This window comes from Rhinolophus ferrumequinum, chromosome 24 (genome assembly GCF_004115265.2).
Source record: "Rhinolophus ferrumequinum isolate MPI-CBG mRhiFer1 chromosome 24, mRhiFer1_v1.p, whole genome shotgun sequence".
In the NCBI taxonomy this organism is placed as follows: Eukaryota; Metazoa; Chordata; class Mammalia; order Chiroptera; family Rhinolophidae; genus Rhinolophus; species Rhinolophus ferrumequinum.
The window spans coordinates 31,586,923-31,614,779 of record NC_046307.1 but is presented as its reverse complement, the minus strand read 5'-3'; the positions used below and the strand labels follow the sequence as shown (position 1 = coordinate 31,614,779).

Sequence of the window (27,857 nt, the reverse complement as noted above, 5' to 3'; positions counted from 1 at the left end):
AATTTTAAACATTTCCCCGAGTCTACTAAACATTTTGTAGGTTACCTATCTGGTGAATGAAAGAAAGGTTCTTTAAATCTCAAAATATTTCAGGCTTAAAAGTTTTCATCCCAATAGATTAGGTTTTTTCTAACAAAAAATAGGTGAAGCTTTATGAGTAAAACTACCACACAGTTTCTTTCTAATGTAAAACAGCAATACATTTTGAATATTTAATTATGCTATCTCACAAAGAAAAGAATCTTACAAAGAGAAACCAACTTAAAATTAGATACCCCAAGAGGGGGAAAAACGCAAAAAAACTAAAGAAATGAAATAGCACAAGCTCTGATTCTAATCTACTCTATTGCCTTTATTCTAAATAAGAAATAATTTTCACACTCCATCCTTTTAGATCCAACAGCCTTTTTGAGACAATGACCAAAAACCTTTCCATCAAAAATGGAAGAAAATGCATCTTGAATGAAATCTGTTTTATATGTTTGTAAGTTAGGGATGCCAGGGGGGCACATGAGTCTCTTGTTTATTAATGTACCACCGATGACGTTTTCTATCAAGGAAGGCCTCTTATTTTGGGGCGTTGCACAAACTTCAAACTTATACGTAATTTCGTTTTTATGAATTCTATCATAAAGTCAAAATTTAAGAACTGTTTCTCCAAGAAATTTACATCAATTTCTAAGAGTGTCTATATCAGTGCTGCCCAATAAAAATATAATGCAAGCGATATACTTTCAAATTTTCTAGTAACTGTATTTAAAAAGCAAAACTTTTAATAATACATTTTACTTAACCCAAAATATCAAAAATATTATTTCAACCTGTCATCAGTATAAAATAGTGAGATTTTTATATTTTTTGTTCCAGGTGTTCAAAATTTGCTGTGTATTTTACACTCATAGCACATCTCAATTCAGATGCTAAATTTTCATCAGAAATTATCTATCTGTATTTAGACTTCCTAAAACGTATAGATGATAAAATAGATTCACATACCCAAGTTGTTCTGAAAACATTTAAGAGTTTTCCAACAACAGAATCAAGTATCAGTTTTTAAATATACATTAATTAAAATTAAATACTATTAAAAATTTAGTTCTTCATTTCCAAGTGCTCAATAGCCACATGGCTGGCTAACCACTTCCTTACTGAACTACACAGCTCTATATTACAGAACAAGAGACTTAGTTACAATTGCCAAATGAATGAACAAGCCTAAGCTTAACCTTTGGCTTTTGTTTCCCAACTCTAAAAATTTAATCCCTCCCGCCCCCCACTCCTTGGTCGTTTCTGAATAGTAATATCTTTCACGCATTAGAATGTTCTTTTTTTCTTTTTCTTTACCTTTCCCCACAAACAAAAACAAAATAACTCAAATGATGGTAACTATAATAACAAATCTATACATCACATAATTTTTAAAGGCTTCGTAGGTATTATAAAATTTATCTAGATATAGAAATGCCTGAGAAGTGGAGACCATTTTGTAATTCTGAATTAAGGGCACATTTAAGCACAATATATTTAATAATGATGTATGCAGAAATGTAAAGCTTACTAATGTCCTAATGATAATATATTTCATTAACTTAGAGATTTACTTATAACCTTAATTTATACACTTAACCCATTCTAGTCAAATACAATACCTTTCAGAAATATTTTCAATGATATAGTTCATAAACCAGGTAGAATATAAGGGCTTCTCACCTTTATTCCCAAAGTCTTAACTTTTCTTGCTGAAGCAGACAAGGTAGTATCTTTTTCAGCAGTAAGATTTTGTTGAGATTCTGCAATAAGTTGAATCACAGACAAAACACAATTTCAAAATTCTTATCGCAACTATTATTGAAGCCATTTACAGTTATTCTTTTCTTGATTGTACATTTCCAAATAACTAGTTGCACAATATTTTTTACACATCTAACACTCTTCTGATTTTCCTAAGTCCTAATGACAGAAGGTTAAGGTAACTAACAAAAGGGAAACTACATATCTATGTGAGTGTCTTGATTAATTCTACTGGCTATACAACAGTGTAATGATAAAGGCATTATTCTGTAAATGGTCCTTTTATAAATCCATCAAATACAAAAAAATTAAATATAGCTGTAGCTTCACATTTTTAGAAATACTATAGCATCTTTTAATTGATATACTGTTATTCATAACTTTAAAACTAAGGAGATCATATAACCACTATTTTATTTGGGGACCCATTACCATTTTGTTTTTTAAACCTTTGTGATTTCTGAAAGAATACTGGTCCTTTCAATACTTCTGAAGTTTTAACATCATAAGCAGCTGGAGATGGTGCACAACCTAGAAGAAACATAAAACATTAACATTTCACCCAATGTTACTTGTGATCTAAAGTTAAAAACATGCCATAGTAAAGTGAGCAATGTAAGTATGTCATCAATAAATTGTATCTTTGTTTTTTCAATGTAAAAATAGTACCTATGTAATATTATAAAGTAGGCCTCTCCATGGGGAACAATATCATTTTCTTCCAAAATCCCCATTATTTCAATTGGGTCAAAGGAACACAGGCAACTGAGGAAAACAGCAAAGACAGTCTCGGAATGAGCATCATGTAAGAACAAGCAACATGACTTTTTTATTAGAGACTGAATATAAGAAATAAAATATTAGGAATCAACTCTACTCAGAGTCACTGAGGTGACTACCATCAGCTTCTAGAAATGAAGCAACTAAGAATGTCTAGCCCTCAAGATTCAGCCTGGAATAAAAATTTATAGTGATAATCCATCTCTGGCTGGTCTCGATACATCAGAAAATGTATAAAACCATAGACTATATATCTATGTTCCAGAAACTGATACTGTATAATCTCACATAAGTAACCGGAGTCCCAAACTGAAGGCATTTCAGAGTTCTTATGGATAGCAGACTTGAGATCTGGCTCTCAAGACTGACAATACTGTCATTAGCTTAAAGCTTTCGCTGATTTGGAATCAACAGATTTACACAATTCTCTGAAAAGCTATTTTCTTCAGAGTTCCAGGCAAATAAATAGGAACAGCCAGGAGTATGACCATTCCAAGGCAACTCCTACTCTCCCCTAAGTGGTTTTCAAATGGGATGACAAAGGCTCATTAGTGTATCTTGACTAGCATTACAAAAACAAGTGAAACAATAGAAAGTACCAGTGTGACTCACATGTAGCAGAATTAAACACTGTTTTGTGGTACTTTTCAGTTTATGTGTAGAAATATAAAAATATATCCCGCACAGAGATATACAATTTATTTCTCACCCTGGGACTCAAGTATTGAAATCGTCGCTTTCAATTCTCAGTAGGCCATTGAGATGGAATTAAATTCCCATTCCTCTATCTAGACCAATAATTATTTACATGTACTGACACAAAGAACCCACATTTCCAATCTAAATGTGGTCAATAAGGGGTGCAGGTAGTGGGGTTTCCAATTAGGAGAGAGTCTTATTTAAAGGGAAGTGTAAAATTCACTGGAGAATCTAAGCTAAAGGTGGATTTAGCAAAAAGCAGTAATCTTGGCTGGCTCAGATACCTCACACTGCACAACTGGGTAAGGTCATGGGATGAACTGTAGAGTGGCGGGGGGGGGGGTTCCCTAAAACCAGGTTAATGGTGGCACATCTTAGAGCATCTATTTTACTGATTTGGGATAGGAGTGGGGAGCATATTATATTTTAAAGCAAACAGGAGACTTCAAAGAAAACTGTCACCACTACTGTATGTTATGCCTTTTTGGGGAAGTGGGGATGAGGGGATGGTTAATCTCCTCTGCTCTCTGCTTTTAGGGATGCTTCTCTGTAAACGTGTGAGACGCACTGCTCTAGACTTAGCAAAGCAGCCAGAAAAAAACCCTGATACTGAATTCTAGTACTCTAGTTCATCATTATTTAGGCTACAATCCCAAAAGGGGATAAGGGACAGCAAATGATGGGATGGTGGACAGTAACTAAGCCGAATCATGCAAGTTGAGAACAATAAAAACCACGATTAAAAACTCTTCCATAAAGACTCAAGAGTCAAATTTGATAGTAATAAGTATTTAGATTCAAGAACTAGATTGAAATTCTGGCCATCTGTTTGGGGCACATACCATTTTCATGATCTAGGTTTTTTCCTTACTAACACCTAAATATACTACATCCTAGATATGACTCATTAGAAATCTGGAGAGAGGCGACATCAAATAGAACTGGGATAACTTCTGAGATACCACAAGCTTTCTGCAACAACTTATATCTTGATCAACAATGATCGGAAGTTAACACCAGCAGTCGATGCATGTATGCAAATACAACATTTTGTGCATTACATTAAACGCTCAAACTTCCAGAGCTTTTTCTTTTCTATTTCTTCCACCTAGAACAGATATCCACCTTCCATTTTGCCTGGCCAACTCCCACTTATCCTTCAGATCTTAGCCTGATGTCACCTTTTCCAGTTTTCTCTGATCCCCAAATCGGTTTAGAACCCCCACTCCATAGAAGCCTGTGCGTAGCGTTCCTATCACAGAACTTACAGTTTTTGTATGGCTTATAATAGTGTATTTATTCACTCCCCACATTAGACAAAAGTGCTTGAAGGTAGGGACTGTCTTATTCATGACTGTATCCCCAGTATTTAGCTTAAGGTTGAGGTTAGCAGGGTGGTAAAGAAAACACTGAAAGTTTTTGGGGACATGGCAATGGGAATAGGGTTTTGTAATCAGCCAGATCAGAGTTCAAATCCAACTTTATCTGCCAATCAATAGACATTACTTTGTGCCAGGTATTGTGCAGTCTTAGGGAGAGGACAGTGAATAAGAACATTATACTCTGTCCTTTTTCAGTCTAGCTTTAAGACATCTGGAAAGTTATTTCTATTTGAGGCTGATTCTTCATTCATGAAACAGGAATGAAAAGTAGTGTCTACCTTATAGTATGATTGTTAGGGTTACTGGAGTAACGTGAAAAATCACTAGTCACACACACACACACACAGCATCAAATAAATGGTAACTGTTATTACTCCTGAAACTGTGAGCCTGAAATATTGTCAATGGTAAAGCCAGTTTACTCTATTATGAAGAAGAAGGGGAAAAAAAGTCTGTTTAAAAGACACACTGCTGACAGAACTTAGAGTAGGTTCTGAGTATCTGGGAAATAATATGATCCTTGAGTTTTTTAATTCGGAAAATGAGCTTCTGCCAATCCATTTTGTCACGTGGCTTTTCTTTGGGAGTAGAGTGGTGTACAGTTCTATCTGCATGTTGTCGGACAGAAATTAAAGATGTAATCAGTGACCATTAGTTTTCTTACAAATGGATAAATGCTGGACTTTGTGTTCAGCTCTACCAGTTACAGGCTGCTTAATACAGTTACAAAACCCCTCAGTTTTCTCTTCTGTAAAATAAGGACAGAATCATTACCTTCCTCATCTGGCTGTTGGAAACAAACAAACAAACCAGATCTAGTAGGAAAAACCTTAGCACAGTCCCTGTATCCACGTGCTAAATGATGGATGAGTGCCTTATCCACCGCATCCAAGGCTTCCTGGTTACTGCGCTTATGCACTGCAGTGGTTAAGAGCACAGGCTGGATTCCTGGAGACTTGGTTTCATGCCTCGGTTTTGCCAACTTCGTTCTGTAACATCGAGGAACTCGAAGTCTCAGTCTTTTTAATCAATAAAATAATGAATAATAATTGAATTTAAAAAGACCTAAGAATCTACTGAAAGATGCACTTTGGTGCCTAGGGTACCGTGTTATCAGCTGTCTATACTTCAGTTAGTGTTTTCAGTAAATGCTACTGCCGTGATCTTACACCTGTAAACTGCCCTTACCGAACTTCCTTCTTTATGCCCGAAGGAATATCCAAAAAGAAATCCACAGATTTAGACAAAATGCAACGGTCAAGTGTTTTTCATCAGTGAGGCCTTCCGTACTTGCCCACCAAAGAGGTACCAATGCTATCTCATCGCCAGTCCTTCTCCCTGCTCGTTTCTACACAGCACTATCGTCTGTGTTCTCCAATTCAATGAAAGTCCACGGGGCAGGGACTTTGCTTCGCTCACTGCTGTATCCTTATCATTTAGAAGGTGTTTGGCATGTAGTAAATGCTTACTTAGTATTTATTTCAGAAGGATGATTCAAGTGAACGAGCCCCATCCTAGCCCTAAAATCGCTTCCTGTTTGCCTTTGACAAGGGAAACCGAGAGGGGCAAGAGGCGTGAGAGCAACTCCCGTCCCCCAGTTCCTTTCCCCGTACGCACCAGAAGGGTCATTGAATCGTTTCAAAGGCGCCTTAGGAAACGACATGCTGACGACCCGCTCCACAAACCGAAGGTCTCAAGCGTTCCTCGGCAACTTCCTGGTATTTATTTTGGCCTACAAGCTTCAAATTCAAATGTCGGCTCTTTCCCCGCCCATCCTGACGTTAGCCAATTGGAAAACCAAAACCCTGAGCGCACCAATCCAGGAAAGGAACACGCAGAGAGCATGCGCACTCAGCTCTCACCGCGTCCAATTAGATGGCTTGTGAGTTTAGGCTACCAGCCAATAGGAGATTATTATTGTCTCCTGCCCCCATCTCCCCCATGCCCAATCACTTCTAGCGTTACTCAATTCTAACTTGCCCTAGCAGCATTTGCGCAAGCGTACTTCATATCTGAGAAATTTGAAAGTCTGTATGTGGCGTCATACTGGTAACAGTGCAGTGAGTTCCAGCCTCATTGATTCCAACCCTGTCCCACCATTCCTTGGATGTAAGCTTTTTTGGATTTCAGTTCTTTCAAACTGGGTCCCGCCAGTGTCCTAAATGGCCATTGAAAGGGAGGAACAAACACACTGAGACGTCAGCTTATATCCCTGCGCATGAGCAGTGACCCCAACGAAGACGCCAGGCTGTAGCCTGATCGGGGAGACTTCGGCGCATGCGTTCAGTTCGCTCTTTGCGGCTGCAGCCGGGAGCATGTCGGCCCCGTTTGAGGAACGCAGTGGGGTAGTTCCGTGCGGGACGCCGTGGGGACAGTGGTACCAGACTTTGGAGGAAGTGTTCATTGAAGTTCAGGTGCCGCCAGGCACTCGCGCCCAGGATATCCAGTGCGGCCTGCAGAGCCGGCATGTGGCCCTGGCGGTGGGTGGCCGTGAGATCCTCAAGGTAGCGGCAGGTTGGGGTTTGTGCTGTTTCTCCTTAGAAATAGTCTGCATGTTGTGGAGTGGGTAAGCAGGTGGTCAAGGGGTGTATGAAGAAAAGAATACCCCTGTTATTTTCATCAGTGCCCTTTGGGTCTGGGACCCACTCTTTCCTTGTAAGATTTATAGTTAAATTCAATTAAGTCGAAGTTAATTTTCTTTCTAAGGTTGGAGCCCCAAGATGTTTGATGGCAGTGTAGTGTAGTGAAGGGAGACTACTTGGTAGGATACCCGACTCTGCCATTTTTACTAGTTTTGTATCCTTGGGCAAGAGATCAGTCAGTGTTTCTAAGCCTTCATCCATAACGTGCAGCAATTACAGTGTCATACAGGGTTATCTTGAGCATAACAGTATTCATGTGAATGAAGAGTTTGGGGTAGTGCCTGGTATGTAATAAGCATACTGCATGTTAGCTATTATTTTATAGGAAAATGCTATGAGTGCCATAGAGAAAAGGAAGATTCATGTGAAAGACAGTGATTTATATCAACTTGGATGTTAATGACCTTTCTGAATAGTGGCGCAATTCATAGTTTCCTGAACAGTAGTTTACATTTACAATTCAAAGTTACTTTAGTAATTCCAATTACTTGGGAATTTAACAATAACTAAGATCTTGGGTGTACATATAGACCAGTAGGATTTTTTTGCACAAGTACTGACATTTGGGAAAAAACTGTTGTTTTTTTTAACGTGACATTTTCATTTCATTTACTAAAACTTAAATTTGGCAATTAGCAGCAAATCAAAAAAAAAAAAAAAAAGATTAATGCCAAATTGCCCAAAAAAGACATTGAACCAGTTTTTAAGAGTTTTAAGAGTTTATTTTAAAAAGCATCATTTCTTATTAATTTCATCAGGAGAGCTCTTATAATTCAATTGAATTATAAGAGCTCTCCTGATGAAATTAATATAATTCAACTGATAAAGCATTTCAGATGTTAATTTCATATTTGGCTAATCAGTGATCAATAGTATTTATTTCTTCAGCTTTCAAAATTAAAGAACCTTGATCTTTCTTTAGAAAGCCCTGTTCTTTGTCATAGTATTAATAAATATTCCAAGCAGTGTAAAGTAGTTTCCATTTCACCCTCTAGGAGGAAACAGGGTTGAGCGCCTAGCAATGTGTTGAAATGGTATAAAATTTTACCTCCCTATTCTAACCAACTTAGACAATTATATGTGGATTAGGTAGGAAATTAGTTAAGTTTTAAATTATGAAAGCTTTAAAAAAATTAATGAAATTTCTATATCTTTAGTACCTTATTTGTTTATTTTTCAGGGCAAACTCTTTGATTCTACAATAGCTGATGAGGGAACGTGGACTTTGGGTAAGGTAACCTATTATACGGTAGATCTTAGCATGTTTTTAAAAATTAATTTTGTCCTGGAACTTAGTATACTGTGTCCCTTATTGTATTGGGTCCTTTGTCTTTGCAGCTTTGGAAGATCTAGTAATAGAAATGTATTGAAAATAATTGTATGTCAAGGTTACCTAATGGTTTTTGAAAATAATAAATGTAATGATGAACTCTAATTTCTTTGTGATTTTTGTTTATTTGTTTAGAGGACAGAAAAATGGTTCGTATTGTTCTTACAAAGACAAAGAGAGATGCAGCAAATTGTTGGACTTCTCTTCTAGAATCTGAATACGCAGCTGATCCTTGGGTGCAAGACCAAATGCAGAGAAAACTTACGTTAGAGAGATTCCAGAAAGAAGTGAGTCAAATAAATGTATGAGTATATATAGCTAAGCATCTTAAAATCATAACTATTATTTGAAATTAAAACTCAATGTGTTTATAAAAAAATTTTAAAATTCTGTAGAAGAATTTTTTAAGTTAAATGATTAGAAAAATGACTGCCCTTTCTGTGTATGGATTTGATTTTTTTTTTAATTGAGAAGAATTTGTATGATCATGATTTTGAAGTTTAAATTTATTTAATGTACGTTAGTAATGTGTGAATAAACTCATAAAAATTCAGTGAGTGTAGACTTACAGAATGTAAAAAAGTGAAAGTCCCCTTCATCAATATCTCTGCATTCCATGCCTCTGTCTCATTCTCATCTCATCAATATATATTTGCTTGGTTTGTTTTTAACATGAATGGAGGCTCCCACTGTTTGTATCGTTCATGTTGCTTTTTAATAATACGTCTTGAGTCTCTTTCCCTACTAGCGCATATAGATAAAACTTCTTTTAACTGCTATAGGGTGTTTTCTAGTTTGAATTTATTGCAATAATTTATTTAGCTATTCCCCTTTGGTAAGATTGAGATTTCTCCATTTGTGTCTACTATTTCAAACAGAGATTGTGCTTTCATCTGAAACTATTCAGACATTCCTTTAAGATAGATACCTAGGAGAAGAATTACTGGAGCAAAGCACTGTTAAAGTTTTGATGGATAATTTCCATCTACATGATTCCCAAATGTTTATCTCTAGCCTAGACTTTTCTCCCGAGTTTTGGACTCGCACCTCCAGTTGTGTATTTAACATCTCCATTAGCTAACAGACATATTAAACTCAACCTGACCAACGTGAACTCCCTAACTTTCCTCCTACTTTTGTTCTACCTCTAGCCTTCTCATCATGGTTGATGGAAACTAGCTGTTCAGACCAAAAAAAAAAAAAAATTGGGAATCAGACTCTGTTCCTGTCCATCTCTCACACTGTATCCATTTTGTCAGGAAGACTTACTGGTACCTTCCAAGTATATTCAGAACTTGACCATTTCTCACCACCAGTTCTACTACCATTCTGACCTGGTCTACCTCTAACATCTTGTCTACATTAGTTCCATAACCTTCTATTTGTTCTCTTTACTTCTCCCTTGGCCAAGTTACATACAGTCTTCTCAAAATAGCAGTTACAGCAGTCCTTTTAAAATGCAAGTAAGATCACATCACTTCTCAGAACTCTCACTCTAGTAAAAGACAAAGTCTTATATAACGGTCTTTCTGATCTGGTTTTCCATGATCTCCCTGACCTCTCCTCCTACTGTCCCCCTCGGTCATGCTGCTGTAGCCATACAGGCCTTTTTGCTCTTCCTTAATTGTGTCAGGCCATTCCAGCAATGCTTTTTTCCCAGAACGTGGCTAACTTCTTCACTGTTATCAACTCATTGCTCAATGAGCATGCTTTGAGCTTTGAACATCCTATCTGTTTCCCCGAGAATAAGACCTAGCCGGACCATCAGCTCTAATGCGTCTCTTGGAGCAAAAATTAATAAAAGATCTGGTATTATGTTGTGTTATGTTATAAAGACCCGGTATTATATTAATTACACTATTTTTATTATATTATATTAATTATTGCTCCAAAAGACACATTAGAGCTGATGGTTCGGCTAGGTCTTATTTTTGGGGAAACACGGTATTTAAATACTGTGATCTCTTCATTTCCTTTATTCTGTCCTACTTTTCTCCTCCTTCCCTTCGCCCCGCCCTCCCCCTCGCCCCCTTAACCAACTTTTAACATACTATATACGAACTTTTAATACGCTAGAACAGGAATCTGCAAACTATTGCCCGTGGATTAAGTCCAGCGCATTATCTGTTTTTGAAGTCTTTTACTGGAGCACAGCTCTATGCTCATTCGTTTGTGTTGTCTTTCATAAAGCAGGAACAGAATTGAGTCGTTACGACAGAGACTATATGGTTTTCAAAGCATAAAATATTTACTGCCTGGGTCTTGAAAAATTTTCTGACTCCTGCTCTAGATAATGATTTATTGTTTGTCCTCCTGTTGGAATATAAACTCCACCGAAGCAGGCATCTTTGCTCAGTCTTGAATTCCATGTGCTCTAATGGTGTCCTCCAGATAGTAGGAATTGATTAAATGTTTGTTGAAAAAGACTAAAGCCTGGGTAGTGCTTGCTTCAGAGGATTGCTATGAGAATGAAATATGTTAATATATGTATAGTTCTTAGCGTTCTGCCTGGCATACAGTAAGGTCTCAAAAAATGCTAGCTATTAAAATATATTAAAATGCTAGCTATTAACTGAAAATTTTTCCATGTCCTTTAGAATCCTGGTTTTGACTTCAGTGGAGCAGAAATCTCAGGAAACTACACTAAAGGTGGACCAGATTTCTCAAATCTTGAGAAATAACAGTTTTTTTGTTTTGTTTTGTTTTTTGCTGCATTCTGTGGATCTTAGCGGATGTTGCCATCTTGATCAAAGGAACAGATTATGTGGTGGAAGAAAAATGTGGATGCCTACAGTTAACAAATTGCAAAATATATTTAAATAATGGTTCTAAAAATTGCATTCAAATGTGACTTACATAGGAAACATCTTAAGTACTGTGGGAATTACTCTATTGATATATGGTAACTTTTTTTTGGACTTGTTTTTGCTCAGCATGAAATTTTACATGCTGCATTTTACTAATTTCATATCGAACCTATATTTTTTTGCAAAAAAATTAGAGTATAGGTCATGTGAAATGACAGGGTGCCTTCAGACAAAATTAGGTTTTTCTTTCAATAAGTGTGATGCAGGAATAATGTTCAATAAACTTTTCTAAGTAGGAATCCTGTACCCCTTTGTCTAAATACACCAGTTCACACAAGGGAATTACATTACTGAAAAAAATTTTAAGAAAGGAAAAATCAATCTACAGGTATTTTCTAAGTTAATTTTAGGAGTTGATGAAAACTGAATTAGTATATTATTCCTTGAGAGATGGCTTTATGTCAAGAAACTGAAAAACAGGAATGGCTTAATACAAAAGAGATTTGGTGAAATGAGTATGGTTATGGGTTGAGTCCATTGTTAGTGACAAAAAAAATTACGGTCAGTGATTATAAGTCATCATTTTCATCATCACTGATCCAGATAATATGGGTAAGAATTGTCTTGAAATTTTATTTCAGCTTTTTTATCTCCTTTTTAATTAAAAAAAAGTATATATTGTAAGCAATCTCAAGTGTATAGAAAAGTTACATGTAAAGTACACAGAATTTTTTTTTATTTTCCCTGACCTGTTTGTATGTTCATGACAGGATGCCCCATCACTTCTGAGTACTTTAGTGTGTATTTCCTTGAAAGGACGTGCTCTTACATAACTGCAATACAACCATTAAAATCCAGACATTATCATTGACACTTCATGACCATCTAATCCTCAGATCTTCATTCCATTCCAGTTTAACTGATTGTCCTAATAATGTCTTTTACAGTAAAATGATCCGGTCAGAATCATGTCTTTCCTTAGTGTCACATGTCTGTAAGGGTCTGCTTCAATCTGGAATAAGGCCTCATTTTCCCTAACTTTTACAACCTTGGCACGTTGGAAGATTACAGGCTAGTTTTGTACAACATCCCTCATTTTGAGTTTTGTCTGATATTTCTTCATGATTAAATTCAGATTATGCATCTTTGGCAGGAATGTTACAGAAGTGATGCTGTGTCTTACTGCATCCTATGATGAGTTAATAATTTCAATTTGTCCTTTTTTTGATGATGTTTACTTAGGTCATTGATTAAGTGATGTCTGTCAGTCTTCTCCATTGTAAAGCTATGCTTTTTATGTTTATAATTATTTTGTGGAAGGTAGTTTCAAAATTTTACTACCTTGTTTCTCATAAAACTTTCATTTTATATTTTTATAGACTCATGATTTCCTCTTTTATTTTGTGGGTTAAAATCTATTATTCCCAATACTTTGGTGCTCAACATTTTTCTCAATTTGGCCAGTAGAAAGAAAACCATTATAGGTGGCTTCTGTGTCCTTTTGATACATCCCCATCATTATTTGAGCAATTTCTTACTTTCTGTCACAAGGCACAGCGGGCTTATTATGCTTTCTCTGCCCTAGCGCAAGAATCATTTTTCCAAGGAGTCCTGGTTCTTTTTAGTGGAGAATGGTTTTTAGAAGTCAAGATCTGCATGTGACTGTGTTTCTCCGAAAATAAGACCTAGCTGGACAATCAGCTCTAATGTGGCTTTTGGAGCAAAAATTAATACAAGACCCTGTCTTATTTTACTATAATATAAGAACGGGTGTAATGTAATGTAATATGAAATACTGGGTCTTATATTAATTTTTGCTCCAAAAGACACATTAGAGATGATTGTCTGATAGGTCTTATTTTCGGGGAAACGGTAGTTAGTAATTCCTATTGATGTGTAAATACGATGCATACATTTACCTCTGTATTTATTTCTATATATATGTATTGAAAACCATGAGTTCACACATAAACTTTCTTTTCTACTCATGGGGTTTATTGTTTTCTCCTGTTCTGTGTTTATAACTCCTTTCAGTAACAGTGAGAAACCTGGTTCCTGTTATCCTTTACATATTTGGGTCCCTATTCTAGTCCGTCTCCCCACATGAATACCTTCTTCACTCTGTTCAGGCTCCAGGACCGTATGCCAAGCAGTGATACCTTTCTCACCTGCTTGGACCCTAACACCCCACTCGGCCACAGCAGCCCGTCCATACCCTTTGGCAAAATGTCTATCTTGTTCAAGTTACCTAATAACTTTAGGAATGAATGGTTGGGAAAGAGGCTTTTTTCTTTTAATTGGCTTCTCATTTTGACATTTAAAAAATTATATTTTGAATAAACATACAGTAAAATTAACTTTGTAGTTTTGTGAATTTTAACGTATAAATATGTTACCTCCAAAATCAGGAGATTTAACAATTAGGTTACTATAAAAATTCCTTCATGCTAGCTAGATCTGTCTTCAGGAACTTCACATAAATGGAATCATGTAATCTTTTTTAAAAATAGCTTTATTGAGATAATTTATATACCATACATTTTACCCATTAAAGTGTATAATTCAGTGGTTTTAGTATATTCATGTATATTCAATCATCACCATTGTCAATTTTCATTATTTCAAAAGAAACCCCATACCTTTCAGCTGTCATCCTCCCACTTCCTGCCCCAAGCAACCACTAATTTATTGTCCATCTCATAGATTTCCCTGCCCTGGGCATTTCATATACATGGAATTGTAATATGTGGTCTTTTGTTTACTGGCTTCTTTCACATAGCTTAATGTTTTAGAGATTCTTCCATGTTATGTGCCAGTACGTCATTCTTTTTGTATGGATGGAAAAATAATCTGTGTGTGGTTACCACACGTTTATCTATTTGTCAGTAGATAGACATTTGAGAGGTTTCCAGCTTTCGGCCATTATAAATAATGCTGTTACAAATATTTGAGGACAAGTTTTTATGTGCAGGTATATTTTCATTTCTAGGACTGGAATTTCAAGTTATATGAAAACTTTGATGTTTATTCATTGGAGGAACTGCTAGCATGTTTTCCAAAATGGCTGCACCATTTTACATTCCCACCAGCAGTGTATGAGAGTTCCACAGCCCTGTCAACACTTGTGTCACTTTTCGATTCTTGCTATCCTAGTGGTTGTAAAGTGCTAGCACAGTGTCGTTTCTATTTGTGTTTCCTTGATGACTAATTATGTTGAGCATCTTTTCTTGTGCTTGTTTACCATTTGTGTATCTTCTCTGGAGAAATGTTTATTTGGATCTTTTGTCCCTTTTTAAATTGGGGTGTCTGTTTTTTTTTTGTTTTGTTTTTTTCCGAGTTTTAAGAGTTCTTCATATATTCTAGAAACAAGTTCCTTATCAGATATTTGATTTGCATATGTTATTGTACCTTCTTTTTTTTTTACTTTCTAGGTGGTGTCTTGAAGCACGAAATTTTTAATTTTGATGTAGTCTTAATTTGTCATGCTTTGTTGGATTATGCTTTTGATGTGATGTCTAAGAACTCTGCATAATCCTAGGTTATGAAGATTTTTTCCAATATTTTCTTCTAAAAGTTTTTATAATTTTATGTTTCACATTTAGATCTGTGACATTTTAAATTATTTTTTGTATAAGCTGTGAAATACAAGTGGAGGTTCATGTTTTTACCTATGGGTGGACGTCCAGTTGCTTCAAAATCATTTTTTGAAAAAGCTACCCATTCTCCATTAAATTGTTTTTGCACTTTTGTCAAAAGCCAATTGCTGTTTATATGGATCTGTTTTAATCTCTATTCCATTGATCTCTGTGTCTATCCCTTTGCCAATACTGCACTGACTTGATAATTACAGCTTTATAGTAAGTCTTAAAATTGGGTGCATGATTCCTTCAACAATTCTTTTCCAAAATTGTTCTGACTATTTTAAGTTTTTTTTTTTTACCTTTCTGTGTAAAGTTTAGAATCAGCTAGTCTATATCTACACAAAGTCCTGCTGGGGTTTTCATTGCAATAGTGTGTAAGTCTTCCAGTCCATGAACATGGAGCATCTCTCATTTGGGATGTTTCATTACAGTCATCAGCATTTTGTGGTTTTCAGCTTACAAAACCTTTACATCTTTTGTTAGATTTATTCCTAAGTGTTCATTTTCTGGAGCTGTTGTAAATGATTTTTCTTGAAATTTTGGTTTCTAATTGCACATAGCTAGTGCATAAAAGTATGTGTGATTTTTGTTTGTTGACCTTGTTGTATCCTGTGACCTGCTGAAGTCATTTACTAGTTGTAGGAGGTTTTTGTCAATGACTCCTTGGGATTTTCTTATTTCCGCAAATAACAGTTTTATTTTGTCTGTTCTAGTCTATGGTGCTTTGGTTTCATTTTTTTTGCCTCATTGCTCTTGCTGCAATAGGAGTGGTGAAAGCTAGCTTCCCTTGTTCTGGATTTTAGTTTCTAAACCATTCAGTCTTTCACCATTAAGTATTATGTTAACTTTAGGTTTTTAGAGATGACCATTATCAGATTGAGGAAGTTCTCATCTATTGCTAGTTAGCCGAGTTTATCTCACGAGTGAATTTGAATGTTTTCAAAATGCTTTTTTTGTGTCAGTTTATGTGATCAAATATATATATGTATTTTTTTTTCTGTAGGCTGTTCTCACGGTGGATTATATTGATTGATTTTCAAATTTTGAACCAGGTTGTATTTCCCTCCATTCCAAACTTGGTCATGGAGCACTGTTCAGTTTATATATCTGAATTTCTCTGTTGAGGATTTTTATGTCTGTTCATTTGTGATATTGGTCAGTAGGTTTTTTCCTAGTATCTTGGTTTGGTATCAGGGTAATGCTGGCCTTATAAAATAATTGAGAAGTTATACTACTTTCTGGAAGAGATTTGTAGAATTTGTGTTAAGTCTTTAAATGTTTTATGGAATTTGCCAGTAAGATTTTAAACAATGGATCAATTTTTAAAATTATAGAACTTATTCAGATTATTTAATTTATTTAAGTTTTGTTAGTTCATGTCTTTCAAGGAATTGATTCATTTGATCTAACAACTATGAGCATAGATTTGTGGTTATTTCTTTGGAATCCTTTTAATGTCCTTAGAGTTTGTAGTGGTATCTCTTTCATTCCTAAGATTGGTCATTTCTGTCTTTTATGTCAATACTGCTAGAGGTTTATCAATTGGTTTGCTTTTTTCAAAGAACTACGAAGTTTTGGTTTTGATTTTCCCTACTGTTAATTTGTTTTCTGTCATTGGTTTTTTACTCCTCCTTTTTTATGACTTTCTTCCTCTGCTTTCTTTGGGTTTATTTTGCTCTTTTTCTAGTTTCATAAAGTGGAAGCTTACATAAATGATTTGAGACCTTTTTTCTTCATAAAAGCAGTTGACTATGTATTATTCTCTAAGCACTGGTTTAATTGCATTTTATACATTTTTATATTTTCACTTTCATTCAGTTCAAAATATTTTATTTCCCTGGAGACTTCCCCCTAGAGCCATGAATTTATTTAGAAGTCTGTTGTTTAATTTCCCAGTGTTTGGAGATTTTTACCTTTATCCATTATTGATTTCTAGTTTATGATTAGAGAACACACTTTGTATGATTTCAGTTCTGTTAAATTTCTTAATGTTTGTTTTAAGACCTACGATATGGTCTATGTTGGTGAGTGTTCCATGTGCATTTGAAAAGAATGCCTGTTCTGTTTTAGAATGAAATTTTTTATATCAAGTAAATCCGGTTAGTTATTGATATTATTCATTTCTTCCACGTCCTTGCTGATTTTCTAGTAGTTCTGAGAGGAATGTTTTAAGTCTCCAACTATAATTGAAGCTTTGTCCATTTTTCCTTTCAATGCTGTCTCTTTTGATTCTTTTATTTTTTAAGCTCTGATGTTAGGTACATACATATTTAGGATTGTCATGTCTTCTTGGTGAATTGATTGTTCTATTTAATGCCCCTCTTTTTCCCTGGTTATTTTGATTGCTCCTAACTCTATTTTGTTGAATTCATATTAAAAAAATACTCTTATCTTTTAATTCATCTTATTTGACTTATGCTTACTGGTTTGGGTTTATGGAAATTACAGGTTTTACACTGAGTAAGCACTAACACGTTTTATAAAAATTGTTATAAAATAGGGAAAATAGTGTTGTTTAATGATCATTGCAGTTAATCTGGCCAGAATATGACATACGTAAAACATATATTTTAAAAATAACATAATGTGGTCAGTTTTGACTGGAAATTATACAATTTCACATGAGTCCATTTAATCTTCTATTTTGGTAGGTAATGTGCAGTGGCTAAAAACACAGCCTTTACTGCCTGGATTTGAATCTTACCTCCAAGTACCAGGTGTGTGACCTTGAGCTGATCAATTATCTTCTCTGTGGCTCAGGTTTGTTTGTAAATTGGGATAACCTCATACAGTTTGGAAGATTACATGAGATGATTCATATAAAATATTTGCTACCTAGTAGTACCTGACAGTAAAAGCTGTCATTACTAACCACAAATACTAGATCAGAAATGTCAGTTGCTTAGATAATATGTTGCATAATTGGAAATACATAAGGTTCAGATGCTTTTTAAAAATAACACTTGTGAAAAGAGAGGATATTAAATATCTAACCATCTAAATTAGATATTAAATACGAGCCAAGTGAAAAAGGAGCCTTTTATGTTTTTATCGGTAATTCATTACGGTGTACACTTTATGTCTTGCTGGTATAATTAATCGTTCAAAATTGTGTATTCAGTTCAATAATTACCAGTTGATCTAAGCAGGCTAGCACAATGCTTGGCAGTTACCTGTCCTTACCAACCACCTTGCTGGAATGCTGTTTAATTAGGTAAGAGGGTTTGCACAGAACTTCAAGTGGGCCCAATCTAACTAAGGGTGACTTTGTATTAAAGATGGCCGTAATAGTGATGAATCTAAATGACAAAAGTGACCGCAGTGCATTAAAATCAACTTTATAATGCACATTAAGCCTGTCATCATGCATCTATTTTAAAAAGCCATTAGTGAGTAAAACATCAAGTAGGTAACTGCCATATAGAGATTTTGTTTCTACTACCATTCATCTTACTTCAGTGCTAAATTTAAATATACTGAGCAGAGATAGCTTTTTATTGTGGTTCTGCCATCACGTTTCCAAAATAGTTAATTAAATCAGAAGAGAAACAAACAGTAAACATAACGCATTTCAGTAACTTCATTGAAATGTACTATATCCGGTACCAAAGCGTAATGGTAGTTGGGTAGGTGGCCTCTGCCAACTCAAAATTAACACGGATGTAACCAAAATATTGAAATAGATCAGCCTTTTGGGAAAACTGGAAAGTTATCTACAAAACATGGTTTACAAAAGTATAGGATACACTGTGGTTCTTTGGTTTATTTTCTAGTGCATATTTACCCATAACAGAATGTCAAAATTGTGTACAGCCGTCCTAGATGGACTCAGGTTACACATTGCACTGAGTAACTGTTTACAACACAACACTGTATATCTCCTTATATTCACTGACTTAATAGGAAATCCTAAACTCTACCCTCAGCAACCTCACAATTATGAGAGATGCTTATTAAGACTTTCGGTTGGCATATAGGTGCAAATAGTGAAAGTATAGTCTCTATTTTAAACACAATTCTAAATGAGAAGCAATGGCAGTTTTATAGAAACAGTCCTTAGTGAAAACTTCTGGAGTGTTAAATTGGCAAGTTTTCAGAGTGATGTTAATTTATTTTGAGTTACTTATACAATGAAAACTAAGTGTCTCGATGGAACTATATTGAAGCAGTAGACTTTGTATAAAAACTTTTATCATGGATACAAACGTCACATGCTTTCTAGAAAACACGTTAAATATAACTTAATATACCAAAATTATTAGGTGGGTAGTTTTGTTTTATATAAAATGCCCCCAAATTTAAATGTAATTCCCATGTAGCAATAAAGTCCACATCTCCGGATTATCTGTAACTTGTATTACGGGGGTCAAGAAACCATTTTCACTGCCTAGAATACTGACCGTTGTTACGCCTTCAAAGTGCATTTGTGAAATGTAGGTTTTGAGGTAAACCTCATAATTTAAAATCAAAATTAAACGAAGTGAATTTTTACCATTTTTCATACCACTGAAATATATTGACCTGATATAGAAAGTTGGATCAGTGTTAGAAATGAAGATTTACAGTTTACCTTCCCAGACTGTCATTAACAATTCACATTTGTGCTCTTGGCTGTTTGTATGTCTCACGGATGAATTAGATTTAAGCATAATTCCATTACAGTGTAATGTTAATTAGGCAGTTTCCCCAAAGCTGACAACATCAGTGTTAATCGAGTTGTGACATTTTGAGGCTTCACAGCTTTAAACCCATGACAACATTAAGGAATCCATAGCTCAGGATTGTGGAGAAAGGCTTCAGAGAAGTTTTTTGTTGCTGTAGTAATCCTATTTAAACAAACAAAAATCAAGTTATCAGAAGTCTGCCAAACAAATATTAGTTGAAAATTAACTTAGTACATATCTAAGATTCATAATCATGTCATGTGTAGATTTGTTAAATGTGAACATTTAGTTTTGAATAGGAAAAAAAGTTAACTCACCACTGTGAGTTAAATTTAGGTGCCAAGAATGTATATATCAGTGATGATCACACATATATCTACTTTCCAGTGTTCCAATTGCAATAGCAATGATACGCAACTAAAGTGTTCAGATACCCTGGCGGTTCCCAGACACCAATGTGAGGACTCTCTGCCATGACTTACATTTAAGTATACAACGTGCAAGATCATACTGATTTTGCTTATAAGCTAACACTCAAATTAGTTCATATATGGTTCACTTTTTGTCCTGTTGTCTTACTCAGGTTTGTGTAACTTTAAATGACCCAGAGCTTGAGTCTACATATTGCAAAGCGATGGGCAGTGTAGAATTACTGTTTTAGTGCTCCTTTTAAAATTCAGGTTATTACAGAAGATGCTGTTTTCTAAGCTGGTAATTTAATGAAATGGCTAACGTACATACATATCAAAGGTTGGATAATTCCTTGCTCTTAGGGTGTTGTACCTTGAATGTAGTAAATGCCCTCAAATATTACACTGTATCAGTGAAGTCACTTTCCCCTTTGCTATTCCAACTCCCTTTTGTTTATTTTGAAAATAATTCACATTTTAATTCTTGAATTACAGAAGAAAACTAGGGCATTAGAAAATTTTCTCTATATGGAGAATAACTATGAGCCAAATTTACCAATTAAGGGACCGTTTCAAGAATTGTTGGAAGGTGGGTTATTCTGTAGTAACTATGCTTCAACTGCCGTGCAGTACGCCCAGAAACAATCCATTTCAACTTCTGAACATTTGGTTTGGAACACTTGTTTGACGAATATTCAGTTAAACACTTGGATACAAGCTCTTGCCAGAAGGTCAGATCTCTGCCATTTATCTATACGTAAATTAAAAAAAAATTAATATTAGTTAAGTCCTATAGTATTTAACTGCAATAACAGTTGCAATCTTATGAACGTGTCTTTCCTCATCAAAAAAATTTGAGGAAAAGCTTAAGTTTCAAACACATGATATCTCATTTTACTTCAGGACAGTACAAGTGGTTTAGTTTCTTTTACAGCTGTTAACAGGATTTAGGCTATAACCTCGACATACCTTGCTATGTTTCTGAAGACATCCTACTCTTTCGGTTAACTCTGCACACTTCTGTGCTTGAATCTCCAATCCAATGATAGACAATGCCAACACAGAAGGCTAAAAGAGATCAATTTTAAATGTTGAATGAATATAAAGCAGGTATATAAATAGGTTTACTCTTTATATAAAATATTTACCTTTGCTTTAGAAAATATGATCCTGCAATGGCATGCCTTCAGTTGAGCTTCCAGTCTTTCAAAATTAAGGCTATTCCTCCTTTAAAAAGAAAAAGATTTATTTTATGTAGATAATTTTACATCTAGTTAAAGTACAAATTTTTAGAAAAACAGTCAATTTTAAAGTTTATGCACACTTACAGGAAATAAATTATTTGAAATAAAGAATTCCCCTTTCTTCAGAGTCATTAACTCCTGAAGGATACCATACATGAATTTTAAATGATTTGGGCCAAAATAATATCATCTCACAACTATCAAGTTTTCTTTTCATTTTAATACATCTATTTGTGCATCTACTGAAGTTCCTTTTCCCATAAACCTGTGTTAGATGCTTACCCACCAGGTTCTATAACTAGTCTATAAATGGAAAATGTAGTATAAATAAGAGTTGAAGTGTTTTTTAATCCCAAGAAGGAGCCTTCACAGACTTCAGGAAGCCACTGACAACTGCAAGTCTTCTCACTTTTGCTGGACAGTGAAGTGAAATTCAAGGAGCTGCAGCTGTCATTTTACTTATTTTATTCTCCCAGGATTTCGATTGTAAGCAACATCCAGACAATTCCATTCGGATTTCCAAATGTCTGTGTTCAAAACAAAGATCACATACCTTTCAAATGGCAAAGTCTCTTGAATGAGTGAATGATAATAGAGTTGCAGAAACTGAAAGGCAGTAGTAGCTTTGACTTTCCAACACACCTTCTCCAACACAATCTTTTCCATCCTCATCAAGTCTGAAACTGTGAACCTATACTGGCTTATTCGGATCAAGTCAGTTGCCAACGGGACTTTCCTTTCTTCTTCAACTGATTTTACAGCCAAGTAGAAGCAGCTCAGTCCAACACACCCAAGGTGCTTGGGCTGTACCTAAAAAGACAATAAGCCCATGTCTTCACCTTATTTCAATTAAAAAAAAAAAACATAAGGGATAACCTATAACTCAGACCCATCATTATGAAAATGTATCTGAGGAATATTTCTCAACTGTGAAGGAAATAACAAGATCAACTGTAGCCTATCAGCCCAGTGCACGTTACTTGGAACCAGTTTTGGATCAATTTGACTAAGTTTCCATAGAATGTTTTTAAATCCCTGTAGAACTAACTATAAGCACTGTGTTCTACTTGCACCAAATAAGTTAACTGGTCAAAGGCTTAAATGAGGACTGAAATAACAGTTTATGTACAAAATTTCTTTCCAGAACATTGTTTCTCCAGGCTGCTTTCTTTGTAGTAACACACGTAAAATAGTTTTAAAACACTGTAGCATATACCTTTTACTCTGCCTGGAAATCTTTGTCCACTACCAATCTCTTTTTTTTTTTTTTTTAGTCATCATTTTCTGAATGTCTACAATGTGAGAAACAGTCCAAATTCTATCCACTCTTAAGTTCTACCTCAAATGAAACTTGAAGAAGCCTTTACCAGTTGTCTGTACTCTCCTCTTCTTGAAACCCCTTCAGTAATATATTTATGCCACTTTAGAGGTATAAGGTAATTATTTTTCTTATGCCTTGTACTGTATGATAGTTATTGGTGCAAACATTCTCACATAAGACTAATACGCTTAACGGACAGATGTATTTTATTCATCTGTGCAACACTGATAGCTTCAAAGGGAGTGCCTGCACATGCTGTCTAAAGAGTTGTTTTAATTTGTTGAACAGATTTCTTGAACCAGCCAATTCAACAAATAACCGTACTGAGTTTCTCCTGTATATGGTGCATTGTGTTAGGTAACGAGGACTGTCAGATTATCTCATTATCCATCATTGACGACAGGCACACAGACCAGGCAGAGGTATTTTTGAACAGCTAAGCTAGCTCTGAAAGCTACACTGATGAACTACTTATCTGATACAGGGAAATAATCATATAAATGCTCCTCCTTCATTAGATACTCTCTTCTCTACTGTAGGCCAGCTGAGGCTGGAAATGCCAAACATAAGCAAGACTCGAGTAAGTCCAAGGCTAAAACAATCAGAACTTTATATAAGTAGAGATTAAATGTACTCTTGACCAAGTGGTTGATGGAATCAGCAAAAAAGAAAAAAAATACATATAGTCTAATTCTTTACCACAATCTAGCATTTTGCTGTTAATACATTTTCTTTTAATTGAAAACCAATAGTAAATGAAAATACAGAATCTATTGAGATATTTTTAAAAACAACAGCCAAGTCTCCTATCGGGAGACACTGCAATTAATTGTTTGATGTTTGACTATTTTTCAGTATCGAAGTTAAATTTCATAAATGATGCATTACTCTTGATTATAACAAAGAATATTCATCAATGCTGTAGTACATAGAATTCCATGTTTTGGCTACCTGCTGAGAATAAAAAAGGTCAAGTTTATGAACACCAGTCCAAAGCTAGCAATTCCATCTCCAAAACACATTGAGCAAAACTAAGGAATACGGTAATGTAGCTTTAAACATACCTTCATTTTGGACAGGAATCTGTCCAGTAAATTCACAGCTAGAGAAAATGTTTCCGTATCGAAGCCAAAGAACTGAGTTAGACTAAGAAGATCTTTTACTTCAAAGTCCCTTAGCCTTGCTGTCATTCTGAGGCCATTATCATGTGCTGATTCAATTAGTCTCAAGCCGGAGACCTTTGGCTGACACTTCCACTCCTGTTCCAACAGGGCATTCAGCTGGTGTAGCAGTTTCTGAGAGTCAGTTGTCAGTACCTCTATCATCTATATATAGAACAAAGCCCAGAAAGAAGTGTAAGAATAGCCCTTTCTACATTGTGTTGCGCCAAGTACTTTATAAGTTTTTTTTCTCCCAATGCTGCTACTGAAACTAAGTTATTGCAAAGTGCCATCTGTCACTTCCACCCATCCCCCAACCAGTTGGTCACATTCAAACTTGAGAGTTCCTAGAGGGCAGGAGCCATGTCTTTAAAGAAAAAATGCACATCTTCAAGAAATACTTGTGAAAGTCATTCATTGTCAAGAGATAACTGAATAGATGCTGTTAGAAAGGAAACCCAAACTCTGAAATTGGATGGTAGTAGAATGTATTCTGTGACATATTAAAACGATGTAAACTGTTCAAGTTAGTTACTTTTTCTTAGTCCTTAGTCCCCCGTCTGTAAAGTGGGGGTGAGGTTATTACCTACCTCACTGACTTGTGTCGACTAAATGAGGTCACCTAGGTATAGAGTTTAGCACATACAGTAGGTGCCTAATTAATACTGGACAATAATAATAAACGTATTCCTATGTCTGTAAAATGAGGTAACAATATCTGTCTTCTTGGCTGTGAACATTAAACAAGATGATTCACGTGGAGTTTAGCAGTGTGTGGCACACAGTACTCAATTGTCAACTTTATTGGTGTTAGGAAAAGAAGCTTAAAGGATATTATGGGAGCACGTGGAGGGGGGGGCTAATCTAGCCTGCAAGATGAACCTGGAAGCTTTTTATTAATAAATTTAATTTTTATTAATAATTTCATTAATAATATTGCACATCTATGTCCCGGGCATAAGCAGCTAAGCCCTGGATACACGGAGGGTCCCCTCCGCACACCAACTAAGAGACAGGAAGGCAGGGGATCTTTAGAGTTGGGCAACGGAAGCGGGGACAGATAAGGAGCCACTAACTTTAAGAGTCCAAATCTTTCTCCATGGGCTGATCCTTGGGACCCCGCCGGCCTGACACTAAGACACCTCGGATACAAGACAGGTCGGATATGGACCCGCCTCTCCAGGCTCGGACTAGTCTGGACTTGTCGCTTACAGCAGCGGGATAGCTAATCGCGGAAATGGGCGCGGGCCAGACCGGGCGCCCCCCAGCTGGCTCCCTACCCTCAACCCCGAGGTCAACCCCGCAGTCCCAGCTCACCTTGATCACGAATGCGGCTCCTCAGCGCTGATCACCCTCCCCGGGCCTGCTCTCACCTCAGCCCACGCTATCAGATCCGGGAGACCTTCGAGGCCGAGGGGATTAGCGGGCAAAAGGGGAGAGGCCCGGGGAGGGGGAGCTGTCCTGGGTGGAGGTCTTCGCAGAGCCGCTCAGGCAACACCGCCCTCGTCTGGGTCAGTTCGGGGCCGAAGGGACCGCGACTGACCGCCTGAGAGATATATTGGAGGGCGGAGCCTTCCTCAGGAGAGGAAGGGACCATTTTCGCCGCTGATTGGTGTAGTTCTTTTGATGGATGGCCCTCGCAGACCAAAGAGAGCTGGTCTATAGTGGGAGGGAGTCCAATTCTCCGCCCCTTGAGGCCACGCCCCTACCTCTGGGCGTCTCTCATTGGAGAATTTTCCAAAGTGTCTTCAATGGAGAGCAGGGAGAACATTTATAAACGCTGCGCTCACCAACCCTGGCCGAGCTCAGGTGTCTGCTAGCGGCTGGGTTCGCCAGAATATCATTCCAGAATGTACTGGGAGTTTTTGTTCTGTGCGGTTTAGTAGAGCGGTTCTGCCCCCTCTTTCTAAAAGTACAGTGGCTAGTCACCAAAAAAAAAAAAAAAAAAAGTAAAGCTGCTTTTTCATTAGATGAAGAGATGGCATATTTTCAATGGTGTAGTTTATTAAATTCCAGAGGTTTCTCTTTGTGAGCTTTGGAAATCAATTGGTCCTTGCCTTATTTTTCTTTTTATGTAACTTGTCAAAGAGTAGAGTTAGGCTACATGAATTTTTGGTCTTATATCGATTTTCTGAATTTGATTTTTTAGCAAATTGAAAGAGAAAAGTTAGTTTTTCAGTGGCTTATAATGAAAGGTATGTGGTTGACTCTTAAGAGGAACACATGGGCAAATTAATTGTAGTGACTGAATCTCAGTCCACAGATCCATGTGTGAAGCAATATTATCGTTATTTACTGTAAATGAACTTGATCTCAGATTGTGAGTCTATGTCAGGTTATTGGGAAAAAACATTAGCCTGAGTCCTTCCTGAACTCCCTCCCTCCCTCTTCTCTCTCCCAGATTGTCACAATTGAAAAAGGTCTACATTAAAAGAGCCTTAGGACTGGTAAAACAAGAGTCTGTTATCACATCTCATGCTCTGTACTTGAATTTCTCTGTTTCATGGCCTCTTCCTTCTTAGTGGTTATCTGGGCTTTGAAAAAGTGAAAATCTGAAAGATTTGCTGGCATCTCTGCTGTTTGCCCTACCATGTATTTCCCTAAGGCAGTGCCACAGAACCAGACCCTGAAATGGGGGCAGAGTTGTGGGAGGAAAGGGGAGGGTAAAATAGGGAGAAAAAATTAATACTGCAAAATAATACCTCAGGCACATAATCAAGTCAATTTGACAAACTGTGGCCTTGTAAATGGAGAAGCAGTTTTGGTCCTCCCCGAAAATAAACTTGCGTAATGAATATAAAATGGGCCATTTAAAACATTTGAAAAGTACTTAACAATAATCTGTGAGTTTACAGATGTACATGTTTCTCCTTTTGGCTTTTAGTAACAAAATTACAAATATATATATACATGCACTTTTCACTAACAAGTATTGAACACATAACTTGTGCCAATGAGGAACAAAATATACTGGTTCCTGTCCTTTGGAACACCTAGTCTTGTGGACAATATAAATGCATAGACTTCGGAATAAAGCTGACTTATTTTCAAATCACAGGCTACTAACTAGAAAATAAAGTTTTTCTCAAAAGTGGGAAGTAAAGGTCGCTTATTCGTAGGGCTACTGAGAGGATTAAATAATGCAAAGTACATAAAGAGGTAGGTAGTGTGCCCAGTAAGTACTTGCTAAAGGATAACCTTTATTATTAAATTACTAATATATCTTTTGAAATGAGTGCTTACACATGCATTTGATTGTGTTTTCTCTGTTGTCAGACTTAGTCTTCTCAGACAATAATCAGAGTATTAAAATTATTTAACACTAATAGAAGTACCTAAATTACATGTATTAATTTCTACACCTTATTTATACTTGAAATTTTCACATGAGTCTTTTGTTAACATATCATTATTTATGTAATAAAAATATTTTCTCTCACATTAGGGCCTTGTTACTACTTTTCAGTAAAATCTGAAATTCCCTATATAAAAAAAAAATAATAATTTCACTAGTACTGAAGAAACATGAATTAAATGTAAATCAAGTCAAAATGGACAGTCTTTTGTCTTTCCCCTCACCCCCACTATCATTTTAATTCCATAATATTAGAATACAGACTATCATTCAAATAATTGTAAAGACCTAATTAGCAAAATGTGCAAATGTAAGACTCAATTATGTACTTTTGTAAAAGAAAGAAAATGAGCCCAGCATTAACTATCTTATTTTTAAAGATGTGTGGATTTAGTAATGAATTTCTCTGGGGAATTTTTCAAATGACTGGCTTCTAGGGTATTTTTTAGGCTCAGTGATATATTCAGTTGCCATCTTCATACTTTTTTCTTCATCAACAACAGTTAAGTGCAGCAAGAACCGGAGCTCAGAAAAATGGTCTCTAGAGGGGCAAGAATCCCAGGCAGTAACAGGAAGATTTAATCATATTCTCTACGTAGACTGCAGAAGTGCCTTTGAGCAACGAAAATGA

General features: G+C 36.0%; 3 protein-coding genes across 5 annotated transcripts in view; 1 reads left to right on the top strand and 2 right to left on the bottom strand.

Annotated features, from left to right (window-relative positions):
• The window catches only part of HMMR (hyaluronan mediated motility receptor), a 28,668-nt gene extending 22,263 nt beyond the window's left edge, over positions 1-6,405 (bottom strand). The window contains exons 1-3 of one of the 2 annotated variants that reach the window (XM_033097058.1): positions 6,270-6,405; positions 2,224-2,322; positions 1,711-1,790 (exon numbers count right to left, since the gene is read on the bottom strand). In XM_033097058.1, the coding sequence (XP_032952949.1) occupies positions 1,711-1,790; positions 2,224-2,322; positions 6,270-6,315 (225 nt within the window). In that variant the 5' untranslated portion in view covers positions 6,316-6,405. The remainder of the gene's footprint in view (positions 1-1,710; positions 1,791-2,223; positions 2,323-6,269) is intronic. The other variant, XM_033097059.1, reaches the window with a different exon arrangement.
• A 279-nt stretch (positions 6,406-6,684) lies between these two features.
• NUDCD2 (NudC domain containing 2) lies at positions 6,685-12,807 on the top strand. Of its 2 annotated transcripts, none has more exons than XM_033096964.1 (4): positions 6,685-7,132; positions 8,475-8,523; positions 8,760-8,911; positions 11,222-12,807. In XM_033096964.1, exons 1-4 carry the CDS (start codon positions 6,968-6,970, stop codon positions 11,303-11,305), a joined length of 450 nt encoding a protein of 149 aa, XP_032952855.1. In that variant the 5' UTR covers positions 6,685-6,967; the 3' UTR covers positions 11,306-12,807. The 2 variants fall into 2 exon arrangements, with proteins under 2 accessions (XP_032952855.1, XP_032952853.1); XM_033096962.1 differs by having other exon boundaries at positions 6,691-7,156.
• Positions 12,808-18,638: 5,831 nt separating this feature from the next.
• On the bottom strand, positions 18,639-25,419 carry CCNG1 (cyclin G1). The gene is made up of 7 exons (XM_033096729.1): positions 25,189-25,419; positions 23,776-24,036; positions 21,944-22,200; positions 21,295-21,373; positions 21,116-21,214; positions 20,703-20,897; positions 18,639-19,898 (listed from the first exon to the last, which is right to left on the bottom strand). The coding sequence occupies exons 2-6, from the start codon at positions 24,034-24,036 to the stop codon at positions 20,706-20,708; spliced, it is 888 nt and encodes a 295-aa protein (XP_032952620.1). The 5' UTR covers positions 25,189-25,419; the 3' UTR covers positions 18,639-19,898; positions 20,703-20,705.
• Between the last annotated feature and the right edge of the window lie 2,438 nt (positions 25,420-27,857).

What these genes read in the sequence shown, in the direction of transcription:
- NUDCD2 (XM_033096962.1), top strand. Translation starts at nt 6,968, where the DNA reads ATGTCGGCCCCGTTTGAGGAACGCAGTGGGGTAGTTCCGTGCGGGACG. An exon ending in GTGGCCGTGAGATCCTCAAG is followed by an intron (nt 7,157 to 8,474) that starts GTAGCGGCAGGT and finishes TTTATTTTTCAG; the next exon opens with GGCAAACTCTTTGATTCTAC. An exon ending in TAGAGAGATTCCAGAAAGAA is followed by an intron (nt 8,912 to 11,221) that starts GTGAGTCAAATA and finishes CATGTCCTTTAG; the next exon opens with AATCCTGGTTTTGACTTCAG.
- CCNG1 (XM_033096729.1), bottom strand. Translation starts at nt 24,036, where the DNA reads ATGATAGAGGTACTGACAACTGACTCTCAGAAACTGCTACACCAGCTG. An exon ending in GATTCCTGTCCAAAATGAAG is followed by an intron (nt 22,201 to 23,775) that starts GTATGTTTAAAG and finishes TTGTCTTTTTAG; the next exon opens with GTACAGCCCAAGCACCTTGG. An exon ending in GAGACTTTGCCATTTGAAAG is followed by an intron (nt 21,374 to 21,943) that starts GTATGTGATCTT and finishes TTCTTTTTAAAG; the next exon opens with GAGGAATAGCCTTAATTTTG.